At 42.7% G+C, this 24,282-nt stretch overlaps 1 protein-coding gene across 2 annotated transcripts in view; it reads right to left on the minus strand.

Moving 5' to 3' along the window:
- Positions 1–7,656: 7,656 nt before the first annotated feature.
- Positions 7,657–24,282, minus strand: part of STK38L (serine/threonine kinase 38 like) — a 37,875-nt gene continuing 21,249 nt past the window's right edge. The window contains exons 2-14 of one of the 2 annotated variants that reach the window (XM_027711652.2): positions 21,988–22,132; positions 20,922–20,973; positions 20,060–20,182; positions 19,486–19,569; positions 18,480–18,603; positions 17,858–18,012; positions 16,971–17,073; positions 16,313–16,374; positions 15,339–15,456; positions 15,049–15,172; positions 13,385–13,480; positions 12,471–12,562; positions 7,657–11,283 (exon numbers count right to left, since the gene is read on the minus strand). In XM_027711652.2, the coding sequence (XP_027567453.1) occupies positions 11,156–11,283; positions 12,471–12,562; positions 13,385–13,480; positions 15,049–15,172; positions 15,339–15,456; positions 16,313–16,374; positions 16,971–17,073; positions 17,858–18,012; positions 18,480–18,603; positions 19,486–19,569; positions 20,060–20,182; positions 20,922–20,973; positions 21,988–22,121 (1,395 nt within the window). In that variant the 5' untranslated portion in view covers positions 22,122–22,132 and the 3' untranslated portion in view covers positions 7,657–11,155. The remainder of the gene's footprint in view (positions 11,284–12,470; positions 12,563–13,384; positions 13,481–15,048; positions 15,173–15,338; positions 15,457–16,312; positions 16,375–16,970; positions 17,074–17,857; positions 18,013–18,479; positions 18,604–19,485; positions 19,570–20,059; positions 20,183–20,921; positions 20,974–21,987; positions 22,133–24,282) is intronic. The other variant, XM_027711654.2, reaches the window with a different exon arrangement.

A 24,282-nucleotide genomic window follows, 5' to 3' on the forward strand; every position in this document is an offset into this window, starting at 1 on the left:
ACTCTCCAGCGCCTCCCTGGGCAGCTCGTTCGGATGTCTCAGCACGCTTTCTGGGAAGAAATTCTTCCTGATGTCCGACCTAAACGTGCTCTGGTGGAGCTTAAGACTGTGTCCTCTCATCCTGTCACTTGTTCCCTGGGAGCAGGTCCTTGACCTGGCTGCAGCCTGCTGTCAGGGAGTTGTAGAGAACAAAAAGGTCCCCCCTGAGCCCCCTTTTCTCCAGGTTGAGCCCCCCCCAGCTCCCTCAGCTGGTCCTCATCACAACTGTGCTCCAGACCCTTCCCCAGCTCCACTGCCCTTCTTTGGACACACTCCAGCACCTCAGTGTCCTTGTAGTGAGGGGCCCAGAATGGGACTCAGGATTTGAGGTGTGGCCTCACCAGTGCCCAGCACAGGGGGACAATCCCTGCCCTGGTCCTGCTACCACACTATTGCTGATCCCAGCCAGGTGCCCTTGGCCTCTTACCCCTCTGGGCACACCTGGGCTCATGTCCAGCTGCTGCCACCAGCACTCCAGGGCCTTTCCCACTGGGCACTTTCCAGCCACTCTGCTCCAGCCTGGAGCTGCAGGGGGTTGTTGTGACCCAAGGGCAGGACCCGGCACTGGGTCTTGAACCTCATCCTGCTGGCCTTGGCCCATCAATCCAGCCTGTCCAGATCCATCATGTTGTCCACAAAAGTGTGTTTGTGGACAGGCGCACAACAAAACAATGGCACAATCGAGAGACACACATCACTGGTTTGAAAGTGTACAAAGATCTTGCACCAAAGAACATCCTGATTTAAGATAATCTTGACATACCCAAGTCAGGATCTTGGAATACTTTTGGTTGGCAGAGGCCTCTCGGAGTCATCTAGTGCAGCGTGTGGTCAGAGCAGGGACAGAACAGTCACATCTGTCAGTGAAAAGGAGCATAAAAATAGGGTTAACCTTGAGGAGTATATTGATTTTGGTAAAGAAAATGTGAGTAAACACACAAAAAAGATCCATGCCATTTTCATAAAAGTGAGAGTATTATTTACCTATTTTCATTATGCTGAGAGGAAGCACACGTATGTGAAAGCCACTTACCTGTCCAGGTCAAAGGGATTTTCAAGCATGCAAAGGTTTAAGCCAAACCTGTGGATTATAAAACTGATCTTGCAGAAATAAATTGCTTGAAAGATCATTTTCTGAAAGGCTGTTTACTTCAACAGGGCGGTCACATGCAACAGCACAATGAGTCTGGAGCTGTAGAAACAGTCCAGAGGGGACTCCAGTAATATTTACAAGCATCTCACCACTGGCAATATTACTACAGGTGGTTGTGGTTATTTATAAAATTACAAGAGACTGTTTACTGTTGACTGTCTTAACAAAAAAAGCTTTATTTCCCCCCTCAATATCAATGAAATGTTCAAGTCCTGCTAAAGATTCTTGCTTGTTATACCTGAACAAAACCTTCCTATATGCAAACAAGCTGTTTCTATGTCTCTTTTCTCTGTGTAGGAAAGTTAATGTTTTGTCTTGGGAAAACCAATAGCTTGAAATAGAAGTCTCATTAAATCTTTGCTTTTCTGCTTCCATCAGTCAATCTAAAACAGCAATTCAGTATTGTCTTTATTTTAATTATGTATAAACATCTGTGTCTGCCAAAACACTCCCCTCAGCTACCTGAAAAGAGGTTGCAGCAAGGTGGAGGTCATCCTCTTCTCCCAAGTAACAAGAAAAAGGATGAGAGGAAAGTAAATCCTCATAAAATTCTGGGAGCCAAATCCATTTGAACACCTATGAATTTATTTATTTATGGTGGAAAATGAGGAACTTGCCTGAGTTAGAACTAGCTTTCAGAGATTTAGGCAGCATTTACTTGTCTAAACTCTAAACTATAATCTTGAGGAAGATTCCTGGACCACATTTGTGCCATCTTTTATAACTAGAAGCTCCCAACACATTTCACATCTGACATTGGAGCTCCCTGTCTGCGTGGGAGCAGCAGCTCAGCAACTTGCCTGTGGCTAAGCCCAAGGGTTAGGATGTGACAGAATATTCCAGGAATAGGCCAGGGAACCTTAGGTCCCAGCTGGGGATGCTGCTGAAGACATGCACACTTTTTCATAAGACACTTTTTTCCCTTGGAAATCCAACTTTTCATCCCAGGATTTTATGTTCTGTGTAATCCCAGTTGCTATTGCAGTGATGTATGTACTCCATCATGTGGGGTCAGTTGGTCCTGCAGAATTAGTGTTGCACAGAAGCCATTACCCCTTCTAAATGAAATAAAAAACAGCAGGAAGAGTTAAAAAACAGGAGTTAGAAACTGTTGCCATCTTTGAGAAAATCACTGACATTATTGCGCATTTGCTTTTATTCCTATACTACAACTGATACTGAAAAAATTTCTAAGACTTTGTTCCCAGGAAGCTTAAATGTCATGTTTTGTCCTGCTAAAATACTCTTTTTCCCCAGTTTTGAAGACAGGATCTCCCTCCGCCAGGTTTGTAGACACCCAGATGTTAGGGAGATTTCAGAAGTGAGCCCGAAAATCTTTCAGAGACTCAGCAACCACAGAAAGTTGAAGATGTTATAAAGTTCAATGAGTTAAACATTTAAATAGTTCCCTAAAACTGTTTTAACAAGCTTAATAGCCTAACAGCTCTTAAATACAAACTATCTCCATATGGGAATATTAATGAGGACATTTAAAATATTTTTTTTTTAACTGACTCACTAGAAACAGAGTTACTGTCCCTCAGTCACATTTCATTTTGTAATTTTTAGTGCCACAATAGAAGAACTTGCAACTCAACACAGAAATTAATGGCATGTCACCTGGCACTTACATAATTCCTATAACCATCAAGTGCTGCCAAATCATTAACAAAAAGTTTAGACATCATTTATTAAGTTTGTTTCTTATTCACAGGTGCTGATTGGCCTGTTCACTGAGCATTTCATCTGACAGTAACTGGTGTTTATAGCACAGAGTTTGCCTTGAGTCTTGGCAGAGCAGGAGCCCAGTTTATGTAAGGCACTGATTTTGAGTAGGCCACACTTGATATTTTTGCCCCATTTTAAGGTGAGCACTTTCTCCTGAGTAGCTTTCAGCTATAAAATAGGGAACAGAATGTTTTATGTAAGCAAGGGACAGCCTCTTTTTTTCCAAACAACTTATACAACGACTTGCTAAAGGGGTAAAAATAACAATCAGACCTCAGGGCAGTTAAGTAATGGCCTGGGAGTGAGCAGTTAAAGGTGGCTATGCTGTTCCTCCTTTTTGCTTTTCTGTCACATTCATGCTTAGCTGTTTCCCAGGAGCATCCAGGCAGGATGCCATCCTGAACGGGATGTTAATTTTTATATGTTTGCTGGGGCCAAGGTCTCTCCATGAGCACCCATCTCAGAATCCCGGAGTGACTCTCCTCCTCTGAGGGAACACTGGGAGTCCCTCTCCATTATTAGGGACACTTGTGTTACTTCACACACAAACATCCTCAGGTGATGGCCCAAGGTGAGCCAGCCAACTTTTTTCTCCTGAAACTTAATAGCAGTGAAGTGACTCAGCACTGGAAAGACAAACACATTTTTCATAACCTCCTCTCCCAGAACACAAGTGTTTATGGTTTCCCCTCAGACATGAGGCTCGAAGTAATCCCTGTGTCCTGAATCCAGTGTGGTTTTATGGAGTACATGTGAACAGGTTAGCTAGTTATCAGAAATAATATTTTTTTAAAATCTATTTTAGGCCGTTGTTTGCATTTTATTCTGCTTGAAGGCCTCTGGATTAATTTTAAGGGCACCACAAGCAATTTTCTGACTTTGCTATAAATTCTGTGTCTGTGTATTAGTAAAACCTGCTGGCATTTTAAAGCAAAAGTTCCTCCCAAAATCAGAGTGCCTTTTGCTTCAAAAATTATAAAAATAGCATAATCATACTGTCATCAGCCACTAACAAAAATAAGCCCTTTAAAGTTATTTCTGCTCAATAATTAGCACAGAAGCCCTTCAAAGAATTAAAAAACATCACCAAAAAATCAGGCTTTGTCAGCAATGAACTGTGCTGGCACAATCCAGGAAGTGGAGTTGCATGGATTATGTTATTCAGTGAATCCAATTGAACTGGGATAGTGATATAGAGATCTGGGAATCATGAACAAATTCCTTGCATGATGAAACAAGTTTAACTGGAGAAGAGCATCCAAATCCTACTTGCTCTCCCTTTCTGATCTCAGTATTGGAGTCACTAGAATAATGACTTTGGGGTTTTCTAACCAAGTTAGAAAAGAAAGATTAACATTTTCCAAACTGCCTGCTTTATTTTGAAGTCCTGGCTGGTGAGGTCTGTGCCCACAAAGTAATTCCCTTGCTTGTAAATCTCTTGCCCCAAAGTCTCTCAATTTGATGGTGCCATTTCTGATTTAAAAAAAAAACAAACAAAAAACACACTTCAGTTTTTAAATAGCCTTTTCATTCCTGGCAGAAACTGGTGTTTTCTGAATACCTAATGAGAGCCTAATGTCTCTGAAAACCAGGACTGCTGTTACAAATAGCTTCCCAAGGATAAATAAAGCTGTTTAGGAGGCCTGTTGGAATGAAAAGCAATTCAAATGTGCCCATGGTGCACAAGGGGCAGCCCCCAAGTCAGGATCAGGGAGATCCCACCAGGTGTCCTTTGAGAAAAAGGCATTTAAATAAGTTGTACACTTCGCAAAGCTTCCTTGAGGCTTTAGTTTCCTTTTGTTTATAAAAAAAATAGGTAGCATTTTCCTCTTTAACTGCAAAAGTACCATGCAAGTTTCTCACATGGTGTTTGAAGCCAAAAGACCTCCTCTTCACATCCTGATTTTCAACCCACTGAGTTGTAGAGATAGTGAAATCTTTTTGTCTCATTGGTAAAGAACACCAAGGCATGGCATCAGCAACCAGCTCCCTTTGGAGACCATCCTTGTTCCTGGTTTCTTTGGCCTTTAGATAGGGATCTTCTGCTGACGTCAGTGGGAGTTGGATGAGACCTCAAAGGCAGTTGCTGGATTGAAAATCTTGACATGAGTGTGATTTCACCCCCTCATGATCAAAAAGTCACTGAGGTTCTTATCTGATTGTTCACTAAATAGATATATTGAAGTCAGAAGTAGAACAGGGAAATCAAGAGCCCAAAACTGGCAGAGCTGTTGCAGTTTTTGAGGAAGTCTGAACACTGGAGGGATCACTGGTGTGTTCAAATGATAGAATGGTTTGGGTTGGAAGGAACTTTAAAGATCATCTCGTTCCAACCCCTGCCACGGGCAGGGACACCGTCCACTGGCCCAGGTTGCTCAGAGCCCCATCCAACCTGGCCTTCAACACTTCCAGGGATGGGGCAGCCACAGCTTCTCTGGGCAACCTGTGCCAGGGCCTCCCCACCCTCCCAGGGAAGAATTTCTTCCCAATATCCAATCTAAACCTGCACTCTGTCAGTTTGAAGCCATTCTCCTTTGTCCTGTCACTCCAGGCCCTTGGAAATAGTCTTTCTCTCTTCAGGTCCTGGAAGGCCACAATTAGGTCACCCCAAAGCCTTCTCTTCTCCAGGCTGGACAATCCCAACTCTCTCAGCCTTTCCTCACAGCAGAGCTGCTCCATCCCTCTGATCATCTTGGTGTCCCTCCTCTGGACTCGCTCCAACAACTCCATGTCCTTCTTGTGCTGGGCTGCCAGAGGTGGAGACAGCACTGCAGGTGGGTCTCCCCAGAGGGGGGCAGAGGGACAGAATCCCCCCCTCCCCTGCTGCCCACGCTGCTTTGGGTGCAGCCCAGGACACGGGAGGGTTCTGGGCTGGGCCATGTGCAGCCTCTCACCTACCAGCACCCCCAAGTCCTTCTCCCCAGGGCTGCTCCTGGCATTTAAATTAATAAATTGTAACTCAGGGCTTCCATTTCCAGTCTATTTTGTGGAGTCCACATGCGCACAGCCATGGCTGGGGGGAATATCTTGGCACCTGCCTCATGTTGGAGCTCCATCACCTCTGTATTGCAGCCCATCCTGAGGGGCAAATCATGCCCCCATCCCTGGGAGGCAGCGAGGTGTTACCTCGGCTCAGGGTGTCTGTAACACTTGCTCTCTGTACCTGGAGTCTCTCCTGTAAAATGTGGAGCAGGGGCTGTAGTGACACTTTTACACAACAGCTCCAAGGTCACAGCCTCGCTCTGCTGCCAAGCCGCCCGCTCATCCTTTAGTTTCCAGGGCAGGAATTGTAGAGACAAGGGCAAAGATGTTGTCTTTGGAGCAGGGAGGGTGGGCAGAGACGCCTGCAGGGGAAGGAGCTGCTACCAATGGCAGTGAACTGCCTGGGGGCAGCATGTAGGGAGAGCACGTATTCCTGGTATTCCTGGAGGAGGGAGAAGCCGCAGCAGATGGCGGCTTGCTAGAAACATTAAAGCAGCTGGTACAGAAACAGGATGTGGCACCGAGGGTTGGTTCAAACTGTTCCAAGGGGAGCTCTGGCTCCACTGGTAAATGAGAAACCTGCCTTAATTTTCCTCCTCAACACCAGAAGGTCCAGGCCTGCATATCCCATTTCCCCCCAGAATAGGGACCTTGACACCAACAAATAACCTGAGGAGGGTGGTGGGAGGAGGAAGAGGAGGAAGAAGAGGAGGAGGAGGTGAGATGAGCTCTCTCTGCATCAGAAAGATCCATCTCCTGTCACACCCACTGCACTGGTAACATTACTACTGTCAGGAAGTCCATTGTGTAATACACACCAACCTGCTCTCCAGCTGCCCCAGTATTAGTGCATCTGATGCTCTTTGGATGGTGACATTTCTTAGGCAGCCTGGAATTCTGTGCTGAAGAGCCTGGAGCAGCTGAACCCAGCATGGCTCACAGGGTACTGCTTTCAGCTGTGGGACAGGCATCTCAGAACATCTGTGATATTTAAAATCTACACATGTGATAAATCACTTAGCCTTAGAGAAATGGAATCCTTTAGGTTGGAAAAGGCCTCCAAGATCATCGAGTCCAACTTCTGACTGATCACCATCTTACCAACTAGACCATGGCACTGAGTGCCACTTCCCGTCTCTCCTTAAACACCTCCAGGGATGGGGACAGCCCATTCCAATGCCTGACAACCCTTTACATTTACAAATACATTAAGCACTTCCTTAACTTCCAATATATCCAGAGCTGGGAACCACTATTGTCCTCATTCCCAAGACAGATTGTTTTGGATATTCCTCCCCTCTCTTTCCACTGGATGATTGTCAAAAAAAGCTCTTTTATTGTCCAAAGCATAATTGTTTTGCTTAGGTACAAGGCACACTTTGTAGAAGAGTAAAGCGATTAAAAATGCACAGATAGTTGCAGTATGTTTTATAAGTGCTAAACTAAAATGTGATTTTAAAGAAATTTGTATGAGCTGAAGGCACTGCCTTTGTATTTGCCATTAAAATGCTTTTTTTTGGAGGAATACTGAATTGAGTGATGCAAGGAGATAAAGAACTAAGCTTGTGTTTTCTCATGAGATGTAGCTCTGAGATATAGTTAAGGGAAGAAAAAGGTAATCCCATTAAAATAGAATTTGTAAGATTCTGTTAAAAATCATTTCCTGAGTAAACAGTGTCTCAATTCCTTAGGTGTCTCCCATTCTGGAAGAGAAATCTGGTGCACCAGTGTGGAAAAAAAACCCAAACCACAACTTTACAAAAAGAATGCTACTTTTATTTTCAAATGCTGTAAAAAGCCTCATATAAATTTTTATAATGCTTTTATGTAACTTTCCCAACCACAGCTAATGAAACAGTCTAGGAAAAATAGAGCAGTTGCCATTTCGACTCCGAGGACGAGCTGCTGTGAGATCCCATGCTGGAAGGACAAGGTACAGTGTTACAATGCCTGTGGGACTGAGCAAGTGAGAGCACTTCCTAAGCATTCACTGGCTAAACTGCAGCATTCTCTGCTGGCTGTGGCACAGAGGGATTGTCCCCTCTTGGGAAGGAGACGCCACATCTCTGGCCTCTGGGGATCTTCCCCACCCCCGGGGCTGTTTTCCATACTGAATCCAACGGCTCAGGTGTTTAACAACTGACCTATAAAAAGAACACTTATGTAACTGTCCAGCAAGGCAAATTCAACAGTGCAACACTGGATTTCTGAATGCTGGCAAGTTTTCCTTTTGTAAACTCCTTCTGCACTCCAAACAAGCCTTGCTGATGTCCTGTACCTAAGGCCACTCACTCCCGCTGGTTGGAGATGGCACGAAGTGCAAAAGCGCAGCTGCAGCTCCCAGTCCAAGCTTCCTCCCCAGTTCCAGGGAATTCAGATCCAGGCTCTTCACCTCCATCGATGCACTCAAGTTTTCCCTGCTGGAATAGGTTAAACTTCCCAGCAAAGCTCTGCTAACGATTTGCATACAACAATTCCACGTTTTAACAAAAACAGACTCCCAGAAAATAAATTTTCACATGGTTGCAATCATCAAGCCATTTCAGGATCTTTGGTACTCCAAGAATAAGAAAAATAAATGGCACAGTGACAAACTTCACCAAAGGAAAACACACAACCATCCAAAGGAATCAGACAAAAATAACAAAGGATATGTTGTACTTCCACTTTTTTTGAAAGCCAGTGTACAATAACCTGCTGTTCTCTTTAATCCATTATAGTGTCACAGTTTCACCTTTAAAAAAACCAAACCCCTATCATCCTAAAAGCAGCAGTTAATATTGTTTAACTTGACTTACTGATTAAAATAATGCTATGTTTAAAAAAAAATTAATTAAAAAAATCAACTACCACAATACAGGACTTTATTCTAGATAGGCTGCAGGCTGTTTCCCTATGGATATAACTCCTATGTGAGCACTGATATGATTAATCATCTGCAGTTTTAAATGAGTAGTATTACCTTGAGTGTTACAAATAGAAGGGTTGAGCTTTTGCCCGAGTTTGTAAACCAGTGAGTATGTACAGACATAGTTGTTTAACAGATAGCTTTAAATTAAGTGTGTATTTATCTGCCCTTCCCCAAACCCCACAGGAAAAAAAAAATAGACCACCAGTATCACTGAGCACTTGCAGTTTCCATGAAACTTGTCTTAGCAAGTCCAAGCAAAGACTTGTTTTTAGGTCATGTTAAAAGGGTCAGTGTGGGCTTTTGGAAGGTGGTGCTTGCAGGAATTCCAATTCCAGTGCACACAGTGCCCCAGGAATGAGCCTGGAAATGAAACCCAAGAAAAATTGTTTTGAATAGCAGTGTCCTTTTGGGGCCAAGTTTCATCTCGGGTGTTTTCTGCCTGAGCTCCTCTGCCTTGAACTGAAGGCCTTTGAAAAGGCATTTCCTTTCCTGAGAAGCCTCAGGAGCTTTTGGGGCACTGGCAGGATGAAGTCTGGAGGGTGGATTTAAGAGAGTCATTGTTTTTGGACAGTCTTTGGTTGGCCACAGGTTGAGCTTCAGCACACTGGAGAATTTCTGAGGGACCTTGTCCCAACAACAGTAAACGGGCATTAATTAGCACAAGGTCTGGGGAGAAAACCTGGGAGATCCATGAGCTGTTCCCACCTAAGTCCAGCACTGAGGCAAAAGTTTAGCTTAGGTATGTTCTGATATAACCCTGTGTAAACTCTGGGCCCTGAGGCACTGGCTGCTCCTCGTGGATGAGCTGGAGACTGCAGCTTTTTTGTATAAAGAACAGATATGAGATGCTTGAAGGGAGACAAAACACTGGAGGAAAGGCATCACTGAAGCCCTGGAGGAACCCAGCAGCTGGATCAGGGAACCCAGCTGGATCAGGAAAGGCTACCTGCACATCAGAAAGGCACTGATGCACAGAAATCTTGCTGGTAAATGGTCTCTTAGGCAGCAGATGAAACCCCCCAGTGTGTTTTCAAAGCATACAAGTCCTTCAGAACAGCTGATACAGCAGTAAATATTTCTCTAATGGCATTCCAACAGTCACTTTCATATTGCTGCAAAAGCCAGACTAATGGAGTCTTTCCTACTGGATGCCCAAACATCCTGTGCTTCAATCTGAGGGGGCTGCAGAGGTTTTAGGGTGCCTTTCACTGGTGTTCATCTCATGGCCACATTAGAGGGTGACACTACAAGGAGGCAGAGCCCACTGGAGAGTCTGAGCCTCCTGGGACACTCCACTTCCCCTAGTTGGGCAGAGGCTGCTCCAGGGCATTCTGGAAAGAAAAGGATTCCTTCTGCCTGGAACTTCTTAGGGAGAAAAAAAAAAGAGAAAGCCCCAATTTGATCACTTTTCTAGAGTACATTTTGCACAGAGAGAAAAGGCCGCTTGAATTATGAGCAGCACTAAGATGATGTGCTATACAGCAGAGGCAGGAATGCAGTCCTAGAAACTCCACCATCCCTTCAAAACTTTGTATATCAGAATGTTTCCCTTCTGTTAAACAACATCTTGCTCATTTCTATTCAGATTCCTCTATTCTCCTGGAGCTGCCAGCAGGCATCACCACCTTGAGCAGCAATACCCATCAGAAATACCACTACTGAAATCAGAAATGCCCCTACACAGACCACAGATCCCACTGCCACAAACAGTGGGAAAAGGAAGGGATGATGGGCTGATAAAGTCCTAGACTGGGGGGAAAATGAGAGCAGAAGCAGGACACTGCTATTTAAAATAATTCCATGGGGTATCTGCAGACCACAAATGGAAAACCCTCGAGCAGCTGCTCAGAGAAGTTGGCAAATGTGGGCAATTTTATTTTTTTTCATACTGCATATCTAAACCCCAGCAGGTGAGCAGGCCAACAACAACGCTGCACCAAATGATATGTTTTCCCTCCTGGGTGGATTAGATGGTTTACAGTACAAACAAAGCCACAGTACAGAGAGGCAGCATTAACCGTTATCCACACATAGGCAGTGCAGGAAAAGGGATGCACGTTCCTTTTATTCCAGTACCTTTGTATAATAAAGTTAACAAAAATATTCAAATATTTAAAAAAAAAAGAAAAAAGAAAAAAGAAAACAAAACAAAATGAAAACCAAGCCAGCTGGCACTGCCAACCAATTCCTGTAGTAGTCTCAGAAATCCTAATCCTGTAGAATTTCCACATGAAGTCGATGCGCACCAGAGTCAATGTGTTGATAACGAACGCCAAGCAGGTCTGGTGATGCACTACCTGAGGTTTGTGGTTTCAATTCCTTCTGGGGGTTCATGTCCTGCCTCACAACTTCCCAGCTTTCATGTAGGAAGGGATGGAGCCACGCTGAGTAAGCCCTTCAAACCTCTTGTAGGTGTAATTGAGGAAAACCCAGTCTTTAGATTTGTAGTCAGGCTCCGTTGTGTTTGGCACTGGAATTCAGAGACAAAAAGCAAACACGTGGGAAAAAACCCAAACAGTTAAAACCAGTGCTGCCCCTGAGAGGACTTTTCACGGATATAAACAGCCTTGAACTCTTACTTCCCTCCCAGCAGAAATTCCTGGAAGAAATCCTGTGTTTAATCAGGTCAGTTGCCTTTTGTCAATGGTCTGAGAAGAGCTGAGTTTTCTGAATATTCTTAGTTTTCAGCTTCCGAATATAATTCTGAAGTTGAAAAGGGGTTTTTTTTGTTTGTTTTGGGATTTTTTTTATTATGGCTACACACTGCACCAGGCTCCCAGACCTTGAGAGAAACCTCTCACACGCTCACAGGAGACAGGATTACAAAACCCTTAACATTTATGATGCTCTAAGCACAACAAACACATTTACACACCACAAACAAGACATATCCAAGTTCTTCCAAGAGAATATTAACTCTCCAAGGACTTCTTCTCTGCTTAAAGCTTCAGCAAGGCTTGCACAGCCTCATTTATGTGCAGGCTGCCATCCTGCACGCTGACAATCACTGGGCTTCTACATTTACCTCTCTGGCTTCTACTTTTATGCCCTTGTAACAATATTTCCAACTTAAAATGCCAAACACACCAATATCAAAGTTTGTATTTAGGGATCTACAAGTACAATATCACTGCCAGTGGGTCTGAAGTGCCAAAACAACACAAATGCTCTTGGCATTACTCAAATGTGGACTTAAACAGCTTTACTGAGGCACTAGAGATAGGTTGTTTTGCATTAAAAGGAGATTTTAATGCAAAGTCATCAAAGGACAAATTTCCTTGCCATTACATAAAAGCCATTTCGGAAAAAGAAAACCGCAAACCCAGATTTTGTATAATTCTTATGCATAACATTTTACCAGAATCTGCATGACAGGAAACTGTAGTGCTTTCTGTGCTCACTGTCTGTGCAAACTATTTTTACTAATTGATTGAACTCTTAAATTTTCTGGGTTTCTTTTATTTTCTACTCCAAAGTCCTAAGTAAGAAGAAACTCTAAGGGATCCCAGGTTTACACTTATATTTCAAAGGAAGTCTCTAGGTGGAGTCTGAGTATGAGGGTATCAGAAAAATGATTATAAACAACAAGCAAAGCTCCTGTGGAGTACTTCTGGCTTGTTAGAGATGGAAACGTGGAATTTCCAGTGACAGTCTCACCTGGCTGTAAAATATCAGACTCAGGGAATTCATCAAAATTGGAAGTATCATCAATACTTTTGATTTCTATCGGGATTGCAGCTGGTCTTTCCCTGCAAACAGAAATAAATGCCAGCATAGTGAATAGCAGGAAAAGACACCAAGTTACAGTTTTGTTTAACTCAGGTTTTTACAGTACAACACCCCTTTAATTCAGAGCACAAAAGTTCCCCTGGGTCCATCAAGGTGTGTCTGACTCACCTGTTTCTGGCATTCACTCATTCCCTATCTAGCACTGGGATCTTCCTGGCAGGCTTGGGGAAAACATCATTTTCCCATTAACTGGAAGAGCATTCCAGGCTTATCTGGTTCCCAGGTATCACTGCCATCACAGGCCCAGCCTACCCAGCCCAGCAGGATTTCGCTTGCATTTGGAGCCATCAGATGTGCTGCTTTCCAATCCCAGTGCTCATCCAAGCACCTTCCCACTGCAGCTTCTGCTCCTGCCACTGTCACCAGCATCTCCCATCCCAAACAGGTTGGCTCTGACACATTCCTGCTTCAGCAGCTCCACAGTTAGGGAGCCCTGGAAAGAGTTTTAAGGTGGTTTGGAAACTGCCCATGGGATATGTCCCACGAAAGCCTTCCCACTGGGACACGGCCCTGTGGGAAAGGCAAGCATTTCAAGCTGGGAACTCAGACAGTTGTGATTATTACAGTTACAATTAAATCCAGAGCAACCTGAGGCATCTTAAGGCAGTTAAACTCCGATAAGATCCATGAGTGTCAGCAAGGCCCGAACACCCACCTACTGCCTGCAGCTGCCTTTCAAAATCAAAGATAAATTGGAAATAATCATCCTTGACATCATAGTACATGAAATTCTTGCTTTCATGGCTTTTATTCTCTCTCCAAAATATGTGTGTATATATTACCTGATATGTCCCCAGTCTACTCCTTCAAAAAAGGGATGACTTTTTATTTCCTCTACTCCGTTGCTACCAATTCTGTTTTCCGAGTCAGTACAAAACCTGAAAAAGGGGAAATAAAATAAAGGGAATGTTACAATAAACGCAACCAGAAGCAACAGTATCCTGTAGCAAGAATTTCAGGAGGTTGCATCCAGGAGAGATGAAAAATAGAAGCAGAATATTGTGAGTCACAAAAGAAAAGTTACAATGCCAACAACTTCCACCTTTTCTGAACTTTTGCATCCCCATCTTAGAGGTCTGTGAAAAGTTGCTGCATGTTCCAGTCCTGTAAGATTAGTTTGGGATGGAGGCTTAAATTCCTTACTCAGAGGCTGGAGTAGCCTCTGAAGCATCTCACCCAGGAGAGGGTGAGAATTCCAATGCTCACCCAGGAATTCCTTAAATCCCAGCTGTCCTTTGTATGTGCTACATTTTTTTTTATGCTGCCCTTGCAGACTCTTTGAGGGTGGCAAAAGGTGTCACAGTGAGGGAGCTCACACAAAAAGGGAGCTTTGTAACATGATATGACACCCACAAACAAAAAAGTTTGGTCTTGCCCAGTGTGGAGTCCTCTGGAGACCTCTTGGAAATGGGAAACACTTGGCAGCATAGGCAGGGTGTTTTGACCTCATTTTAGTAGATTATCTCCAACTAAAGATGTTTGACCCTAATTTAAATCTTTCCATGTATGGAGACAAACTAATAAATGCCAGTAGTCATTGTATGAGTAAATTCATGAGCAAGACACACTAACAAATATACTGAAATAATTAAAAACTCCCCAAGCACAGCCAGGATTGAGGAGGAAGAATTCCCCGGCAAGGAACTCAGGATGCTGACAACATGCGGGAAGGCTGAGCAGAATACTGGAGAAATAGATACTGAAAATGCAATAAAACTGTTTTACACAATGAGGATTAGCAATAATTAAATGATTTGAGCTGTTGGTATCACTGCAACTGGATTCAGGATCACTGTTTTATTAGTTATGTTTTTGTGTGCTACTGCAGCATTGTTTGAATAATAAATAATAATAAATTCTAATTTTGTGAAGTACATTCCCCTTTCTGCCTGCAACAAAGCTGTGGAAGTTTCTAATATTAATTTTGAAAAGGAAAAAAAAAAGGAGGAAAAAATACCAAAGCCAAAACCCACCCACCTCCCCTCCTCTCAAAACCTCTGAGGACAAGGGAGCATTTCTGCCTGACCTTGTCACTAAACCCCTCACAAAAACTTCCGTGCAAACTGATTAAAATGGATTAAAAACTGGAATTTCAGAAAAAGTGAGCAAATCCAAAGCATCCAAAAATTTCTGTTCAGTGCATTAAATGCTGGTGAGCAGTTATTTCTTAGTCTCCTCTGGGAAAAGTTGTGTGTTAATCCCTTTTTTCTCCCTCTTTTTTCCTTATCTGCTCTGTTTCTCCTGATACCATGGTCCAAATCAAGATGATTCCAGCTTATTCCTTCATGTGAAACACATGGCAAAGGGGAAAAAAAAAAATCCATCAAGGATGGTGACACAGAAGAAACCAGCTGTCCCTCCAACGTGAAACTTCCTTCCTGCAGAACAGGAATTGAATCCCATGGAAGATGCCCCCGGCTGAGCAAGTGGGGCTTTTCTTACTGACCTTAGGATTAAATCCTTGGCTTTGTCCGAAATGGGCACCTCTGGAGGAAATACCAACGTTTCTTTCCAGTTCATGACTTTCCTGTAAGTCTCCTGTGGGGTTTCTGAGCAGAAAGGTGGATACCCTGCACAAGTAAACAGGAAACTAAGGAGCTTTTCCCAGGAGAGCAAAGTGACCCGGGCCTCTGCTTTTGTCAGCAGGGCTCTCAAATCTCACAAGCCCCAAAGTTTCCTCTTTTGAACAAATTGACAAATGTTACCTTTGAACAATTTTCAAGTTCTTTAACTTACCTATTAACATTTCATACATAATCACTCCCAAAGACCACCAGTCACACAGCTTGTTGTACCCAGTCTGCATAAACACTTCTGGTGCAATATAGTCTGGGGTTCCAACAGTGGAATAGGCCTGGAAAAAAAAAAAAGGAGCAAACTCTTTAAAAAAGATGAAAACATTACAGTTTTACACTTTGCAAAACCTTTTCCTGGGCATTCACATATATTTGGATGGACAAGAATAAGTATGAAAATTCACAGTAAATAGAATCCCAATATTATTCTTTTATATGAGTAAACACAGAGAACCTTGCAAGTAAATGGAAATCATCTTCCTAAACGTGCTGAAATCAGGGAATATTCCCACTGCAATAGGAGAAGGACATTTTAGCCAGAGTTTTAGGTAGCTCTGCATTTTATTCAACAGACCTGGGACACTTAGAGTTGAGCCAACGGAAAACCAAAAATGGGGCTCCTTTTCCAAAATGTTGATGCAAGTTGATTTTGGTTTTTTCTTCTCTCTGTTGGACTGGTCTACCCCCACAGTTCTGCCACATCTGTCTTTACTGACCTGGAGATGCAGTTTTTTCAGGGATCTAATTCCAAGTAGGAAGAGGGCTGTAGAATAGAGTCCCTATGAGGCAGCATGTCTAATGAGGGAAGAAGAGACAACCCAAAACACCTTTTGGGAATAGTGCAGTAGATCACTTTTTAAATGGAGTGTGCAAAATAAAAAGTCACAAAATGTGAAAATTGAATTTTTTTGCAGCTGTTGCTTGGGGAAAATCATGGACAGGGATGAAACTGCAATCCCAGAGACAGACACTTTCCTTTGGTTCAGTTAATGCCAAAGCTCCCTTTATTATGTGACCATTCTTCACTATAACGCTGCTGGCCAACACTCCAGTGCCAACACACTCCCAAAACATAATGATTTATGTTTTGAGGGTTTGGGGCAAAAAACTCCAAATATTATTTAATGAACTCACCAGCTGTCGCCTGTTCTTCTTCCATGTTTCTGCTTTCCTCTTGGAGTTCATATTCTGAAATGCTAATTTGAAAAATAGTTATTAGATAATAAATTAGTTTATGAGAATTAAGAGAAAAAAGATGGGTAAGATTTCATTCTTTAACAATAACTTTTGTATCTTTAGAATCCTTTAGTCTGGAAACAAATATTCAGTTATAACTGAAACAAGGGGGAAATTAGAATAACTACTGTCCAATTCACATGAAACTCATGTAAGTAGGACATATAACCAGCAATTCTAAATTAGAACTTGCTAAAAGTTTTAGAGATTGATCCAAGATCAGCTTCTGAAAAGCTTCATGAGATTGTCACTGATTCCAGTTCCTTGGCACATGAATCCCATGTCCCTCCTGAAAGATCATTTCTGTAACTTCACTAACATTAAATTACCATAATTATAGACACATTACATTAAGAATTCATATCTAATGTGCAAACATACGGGAACACCATAGAAATCATAATTTCTTTCCTGTCCCAGGGAACAAGTATTTCCAGTTTTCCAATGAAATGCAATCAGCCTGCCCAGTCTTGCTTATCCCAGCACAAACACATGTCCCATGTACAGCTGCAGCTCCAAACTATTTAAGTGTTTAACTGGGGCAGCTTATACTCACAGAAGTCACTTGGTGGGTTGTGGGTGAGGTTCCTGTAGAACTCTGTCCTGTGAGCTTTCTTTAGACCTGTGCAGAGCCCAAAATCAGACAGCTTTACATGACCCTAAAAGAAAAAAAAATCAGAGAATATGAAAACGTTATTTAGAAAGGCAGTGCTTGGGAAAATAAAGGTTTTAATAACTGCACACACTTTCACAGGACAAGCAGGCAAATAAAGTCTGAACCTTGATGTACTGGCAGAGTGGGTTTTCTCTCGAACAGGTTATTTTTCTCCCAAAATGGTCATATCTACAATTTTACAATAGCTGAGGGCAGCTACTTTGCCAGGTTGTGTTTTGAAACTGGATACCACTGTGACTGAGAAATGCTCCAGGACAAAATTCCTTTGCCTTGTTTTAGCTTTAATCAGGTTGCCAGGCATCAGTGCTGGACAGAACCTCTCAAACCTGACAGCCTTGTGTAGGTTGTGATAATGGTTGGGCTGGATGGTCTTAGAGGTCTTTTCCAAACTCAACAATTCCAGGATTTTGTGATGATTAACCGGGCTCACTTTATGGTCAGTCTGAGAGTGTTGTGAGGGGGAATAAAATCAGAGAACTGTAGGAATTCAACTGATTATGTTCCAGTTACTTCAAGGTCCAGGAAAGCAAGTGGGTCACTTTTTAATGAATATGAGCATCTGGACACCCTAAGTGAGTCGTCTCCCTTAAAAGTCCTGCTTTGTAAGGCTTCCCAACAAAACCCAGGAGGGATTTTGCTTTGTTAGAGCACACAGGGAAAGTACAGTGACCATTTCTAAATCATGGCGGTGGCACTACTGGCTCCCACCAAGCAGCACTGTGACCTACAGACTGGGATCTTGGAAGTTTAACGTGCACAGGACATGCCTTGGCATCCAGCAGAAGGTTGTCTGGCTTAATATCCCTGTGGATAAATCCCAGCTGGTGAATGGCATCTATGGCCAGCACAGTTTCAGAGATGTAGAACTGTGTCTCCTCCTCTGACAAGGTGTCTTTCTTCATCAGCAAGGTCATCATGTCTCCTGAGCAGAGAGAGGAAAACCCAGCTTAGGAACCAGAACATTTCAATCACCAGACTCCAAGAAAACCCAGTAGAATCCAAATTTAACCTTGGAACTGGCCTTACAGCTACTAATTATAAAACTGTTACTGCAAGGACCTACAAACCCAACTGACTTTTTCAGTAAAGTGGGTGTGAAGCTGTTAAAAATCCTAAACAGGGATTTTAATTGGACAGCCCAGAAAAACATAGTGAATTTTAACACACATTACACTTATTGCACAATGGCTTTTTCATAATTTCTTTTTACTGTCAATAACTCTAGCAGTAAGTAGTAGAATAGTTATTTAATTCAAGTCTACTTAACACTCCTTTATAACCTTTCCCCTTCCCCTAAAAATCAGGAATGGTCACATGCCTGGAACTTCATTTAACCAAAAGTTAAAGAAGAAGTGCCTGTACCACCCAAAGCCACAGCACACAGCTCACCTCCAGGTAAGAACTCCATGATCAGGTAAAGATTCCTTTTATCCTGAAAGCTGTAAAACATTTTCACTACCCAGGCTCCATCTGCTTCAACCAAAATATCTCTTTCGGCTCGGATATGGGCCACCTGAAATTTTTTTAAATTACTGTTATTAAAGGACAATGAAATATTTCAATATAATTTTATATTCCTAGTCCTATAAAATATTTTTCACGATGCTTAGCAGAAAACCCTTATTTTCATGTACTTTTTCTACTCATTTGTCATGGTTTTTTACTAGATCCTACAAAGTCCTCAAAAATTATCCCCCAGAAACCCACAGAAGTTAACTCAGGGTTGAAAATAACAGTTCACACCACTTTGCAAAAGAAATCTCTAGAAACACAACTTGTTAAGCTGGTTTTGTTTGTTAGAAAGAATAGACAAAGCTGGTGGAAAAGATGGAAGTGTTTCTCTAGTGAAATACAAGGCAAATGATGGGTAAGGTTTGGACTAAAGTTACTTTTAATCTGCCTTTTCACTTGAGAAATCCACCCTTGATTTCTTTGCTAAAGTACTTTTAGCTAAAAAAGTCAAAGCAAAAACCAAACCAAACCAAAAAAAAAAAATCAAAGCAAAGAACCATAACAAGACAAAACCCAACTTAAAAAGCAAAACAAAAGAAAACAAAGTCAATGAAACACCTGTTGGTATCTCACCTTTAAAAGAGTTTTTACTTTGGAAGGGATTATTTCTCAACATTTCCCTTGAAATGGAGTTTTACAGATTCAGTACTATAAGGTCCATCTTGATAAGCAGAGCAAAATAAAGTCTTTGTCACTATTCCAAATTGGTTGTAAATCAAATATTTTTAAAATGCTGTTCCATGACCTTATTTCCTAATTTCTGCTTCTTTTGTGCCGTGGCGGCAACTCCACAGACCCTCATTGGGTTTCAAAGGCTTCAAAGACGGCAAATATTTTCTAGACAGGCTAAGTTTGGAATTTAGGAGATTTGTACACCACAAACCTGCTCTTTCTCCAGCATATCTGCTTTTCTTAGGATCTTCATTGCATAAATATGACCTGTGTCCTTCTTCTGAACCAGGCGTACCTGTGATGGGAGATACAACCCAGTCAGTCTTCCCTGCATCAGAAACCACATCCTGGTACGGAATTCTCCTGGAAGGCTCCCAATTGCCAGGCATGGACAAGTTCTTTTGTTAAATATTTAAAAATACAGTGGAAAAAAGAATATTTCTACACGGCATACACACAGTTGTGGCTTTAGGAAAAGTGAGCAGGCACAGTAAATTCCAGGCAGGCTGGGACTGTGCAAGCTGAAATTCAGGAATGGATATAACTGAGGTGACACATGGCAGGAAGGAGGTTTATGAAGAGCTGTGCAACTGCAAATCCACCATTTCATGGGCAACATCAACTTGGAAAGCCATGGGAAGCCAAGGGCCTTGAGAAATTGGTGCAGGTAATTAATTACCAGACTTATCCCCTATGGAGAGCTGCACAAACAGCTCCTCTTCTGCAATAAAACTCCCTACCTGGAACTTTTTATTCTGTAGTTAAAATGTTTTAATGCCACAAACCTCCCCAAATGCTCCTCTTCCTATAACTTTCAAAGACTCAAAGTCATCCAGGCCAAGTCTGGTCCTCTTCAGCCTCAGAAACTCTGTTTCCTTGCGAGCGTGTTGGGACCTGCGCAGCTTTTTCTGAGGAAACACGGGAATTTCTAAGTCATTTGACAGCAGAAACTCAGGATATGCAATCTCCCTTCTCTCTCTGGAATCCCAGTGGGAGAGGCAAATGTAAAAGGAGAGGTGTTTTTGGTGCTCAGGCACCTGCCAGACTCTGTGCCTGGATACAGCACCGTTTAAAGCCACAAGATGGCATCACACACCCACATTCCTTCTCCCGCTTCCCAAAAGATCCACAAAACCTCAGGAATGACCCAACACCTCTTCCTACTTATTTCCCTGCCTATCCTGAGGGCAGACATGGTGTAATGGACCTCAAAAAAGCAACTTAGTGACCAAAGCTCTGTGAGATGGTAACCAGAGATCCCTCCTCATCCGCATCCGCATCCACATCCAAACGGAGCAAAGCTGGGCCAGTTTGTTGTTTAAATCAAGGAAACATGGTTCAGCATTTTGCTTTCTAAGCACATCCTACCTTTTTTTCCCTTGCCAAATATAATAGCAAACAATTTTAATCTTTGAAAAACATGCTGTGGCCATGTGTCGTAAGAACTAAGGGTGGCATGAAAAGCCTTAGCCAGCCTTATTGGAAGGATGATTCAAGCATATTCCTAGCTTCCCTAATAAACAATTTTTTTTAGAGGGGTAACACTTTACAAAATAAAACTTGCTGTCTCACTGGGTGATGTTTCTGTAGGCTCCTCAAATCCTATTTTTGAAGCAGTTTTTAAGGTTATTTAAGTAATATTTTTACCTCCTCATCCGCAAGGCCTTCCTCTTCCATAGCCACTTCCAGCTTCTTCTGCCTGCCAAGGGGAGAAACAGGGGATTATTTATTAAAACCCAAACATAACACTGCAGCAAGACAACACCTTTGCTTCACATGTTCCAAACACTAAAGAATTTGCCTCAAATGAAAATGTAAAGGCTCACAGCCCACTCCACCCAGTTACTCGTTTGTGCCCAAAGCTGTCAAAAACAGAGAAGCAAATTTAAGCACATACTTCTGGATTTGCAGAATTAGGCATTAAATATATAATAATCACTCTTGACTTACATTTCTTCATATATATCTTGAATTAAGGCTGGTTTTATCAATTAGGATTACAAAGCAGAATAAAAATGGCTTTTTCACTGTTTCTGTCTCAGCTCTACCTCCAAAACCTCCAGCTTTCACCCCCACCAGTCCAACGCTCTTCCAACTTGTGCCATGCCAGGCTAGGAGGCTCTGAGTGGGGAGCAAAGCCTGGGAATACCCTACAGCTGGCAGGGGGTCAGCACATGGCAATGTGGCTGCTGGACCCCTCTTTTTCCACCCTCAGGACACTTCTTGACAGCACTGACAGGATGCAGCTTTCCAAAGGCTGGTTATTCACGGGCAGCAGCCAAGACTTGAAAGGCTGGTGGTGTCTTTCTGCACTCGGGGAAGGACAGCAGGATCCCCCAAATCAAAGTCCCTCAGTAGACAGTCTGTTCTCCCAACTGGAGTCAACTCCATTACATGGAATAATGAGTAAATGTGATGAAGAGAGAAGCCCTGCTGCTTGAGTGAAAACCACTCAATTAAAAACATATTCCCAGGGGAGTGATAATTTCACACACTAATGACAATCTAAGACACAACACTCATCACAATCACACACTTGGGGCTTTGACGCTTCACTCAAGTGGCACTTCAGCGCTCCAGGGACGGGACTGGGCTCTCAGAGCAGCTCAAGTGGTGCTGACCAACACATTCAAACTTCCCACGGGGATGGAAGAACAAGCACCACCAAAAGCAGGAAAAGCTGCAGAGGGGTGGGAGGGAGCAGAGGCAGTACCTGGTCTCCCTCTCCTCATGCTGGATGATGAGGTTGCTGTAGAAGTTCTCCAGGGTGAGTTTGGCCACTGTGACTCTCTCCCGGGTGTGGTTGCTCATGGGAAAGGATGTTGTGGTCCCTGCAGTCATCGCCATGGTAACATGTACTGGAACACAGCATGGCAAACCATTACTCACTCCAGAAAAAAAACAGCCCTCTTTCCCACTCTCCATCTCCAAACTCTCCAGAATTCCCAGGGAAGGCACTATTCCTCAGATACATGAAACCCCGTTAAAGATCTTTATTATCAAATTATCCCGAGAGAGCAAGATATGCTTCCCACTCTCTGAAAAAATAACATGTTGGCAAAACAAAGGCTGAATCAGAGGAAAGAATGATGGAATGATGCAGGGGCAGCTTGTCCACAAATGAGGAAAATGTCCCTCTGGAAGATCTGAGTCCAGCCTGGGGGAAGGAAAAGGAAGCACAGCACAGAAAGGAAAAGGGGAAGGTGAGAGGAAGACCCCTCCACCTTGGTTGGACATGTCACAACCCTCTGACAATTCCAGAAACTACAAAAAGACCAGGATAAAATGAATAAAGGAAATGGATAAAACCCCTAATCCCAATCCACAGAAGAAGCTGTTTCAAGGATAGAAAACAACTCCCAAATACCTTTGAATTTTAAAGCTGCTCAACAAAGTTACGTGTGGATTTCTAGAAATCATCACATCAAAACACTGGAATTGCTGTACTTCAAGTGGAAAACTTCTGTTGCTGCAGTTTTTTGGGTGGTTGGGCATTATAGATCAAGAACCAACCACCAAGAATAGAAAAACCCTTCCCCACCACAAGGCCATTCCTCTTGTTTCCTTTCCAGCCACCTCTGTGCCTTACAGAGCTCCCTGTGTTTAGATTTTCCAAATCAGAGGGGAATCTCCTTAGGCAGCTGTAAATATGTTACCCATGTAGATAAAGCACTTATAGGTTCTTGCATGTGGTCACTAGGCATTTAAAAACTGGGGAGAAAGAAAGAGGAAAGAAGAAAGGCTGCTCTCCTCAGGAGCTTTCATCTTGATCCCAAAGAACTTGGATGTTTGAAGCCATCCCCCCTTGTCTTGTCCCTCCAGGCCCTTGGAAATAGTCTCTCTCCATCCTTCTTGTGGGCTCCCTTCAGGCACTGGGCTTCCTGTTGGTTATTTACATAATCCTTCTACTTCACCAGGGGATTGTGAGGAAGCCAAAGCCCGAAGTAGGATTAGGATATCCAAGCAGATCCTAAGACCTTCTAAAGTGAACTGATTAGAAGTTTCACACAGAAGGAAATTTGCCTGTCCACAGCGGGACAGGAGGATTCCTGAACTCTGCTCCAGGCTTTTTTGGTTTGATTCTCCCTGTTGCTCTCTGCAAGGACAGGATTTCATCCTGGGGATTTTTCATTGGATTTGATGATGTGATAATAGGATATTTGTTGCCAGAGATGCAGCTGTTGTGTCACAGATAAAGGCATTTTATTATTATGGAGATGTTATTTTAGCTGTGTATGTTGAAGATGCCAGAATTCTGAGAATAAAAATATATATCTCTATATAGATACAAACATGGCATTTGATGGCATTGCAGCTGCTTCAAAATTATGTCAATATTTCTATTTTTTTATCAATCTTTTTATTCAATCTTTTATACCCTTCAGTCTTTCACTAAAGAAAGATGAGATCTGTCAATTCTTAATAGTCTTGACTAAAAATTAAGGGGGTCCATTCTTCACACATAATCCATGCTGGATATGGCTCCAAAAGCTGGGAGAATTTAGCACTGTTCTCCCTGTTGAGTTTGTTTGGACAATTTGACACCTTTTTTTTCTCCTGATAGGTGGGAAAATATAAATATAAAAGAGGTGGATGAGAGCAAAGCCGACACTGTGTTGACATACCCAGATCAAACAGAGCAAACTGTGATTAAGTTATTTCAAGAAACAACCTAATAAAGTAAAAACCTGCCCTCTGATAATTTTGGAGCATGGGATAGAGCAGCCCTAAGCCAGGCTTGGAATGGATTAACCTTAAGTTATAACTGGCACACTCCAGCACCGGATATTTCTCCTTTGCATGTCTCTTATTCCTGGGAGGATAAAACAACACTGCATTTTGATTTCCTGGTGATTTGTTTGCTCCTTCAAACACTCACAAATTCAGGCACTGCCAAATCAAAGTCACCGGGCTTTACTTATTTGTTTTACATTTGAATCCTGTAAAAAGGAGACCCCAATTCCAGCACCAGTACATCATGTTACCCACAGTGGGGCTGCCCCTCACT

This window comes from Pipra filicauda, unplaced genomic scaffold (genome assembly GCF_003945595.2).
Source record: "Pipra filicauda isolate LSUMZ 115617 unplaced genomic scaffold, ASM394559v2 scaffold181_size1560634_pilon, whole genome shotgun sequence".
Classification (NCBI taxonomy): Eukaryota; Metazoa; Chordata; class Aves; order Passeriformes; family Pipridae; genus Pipra; species Pipra filicauda.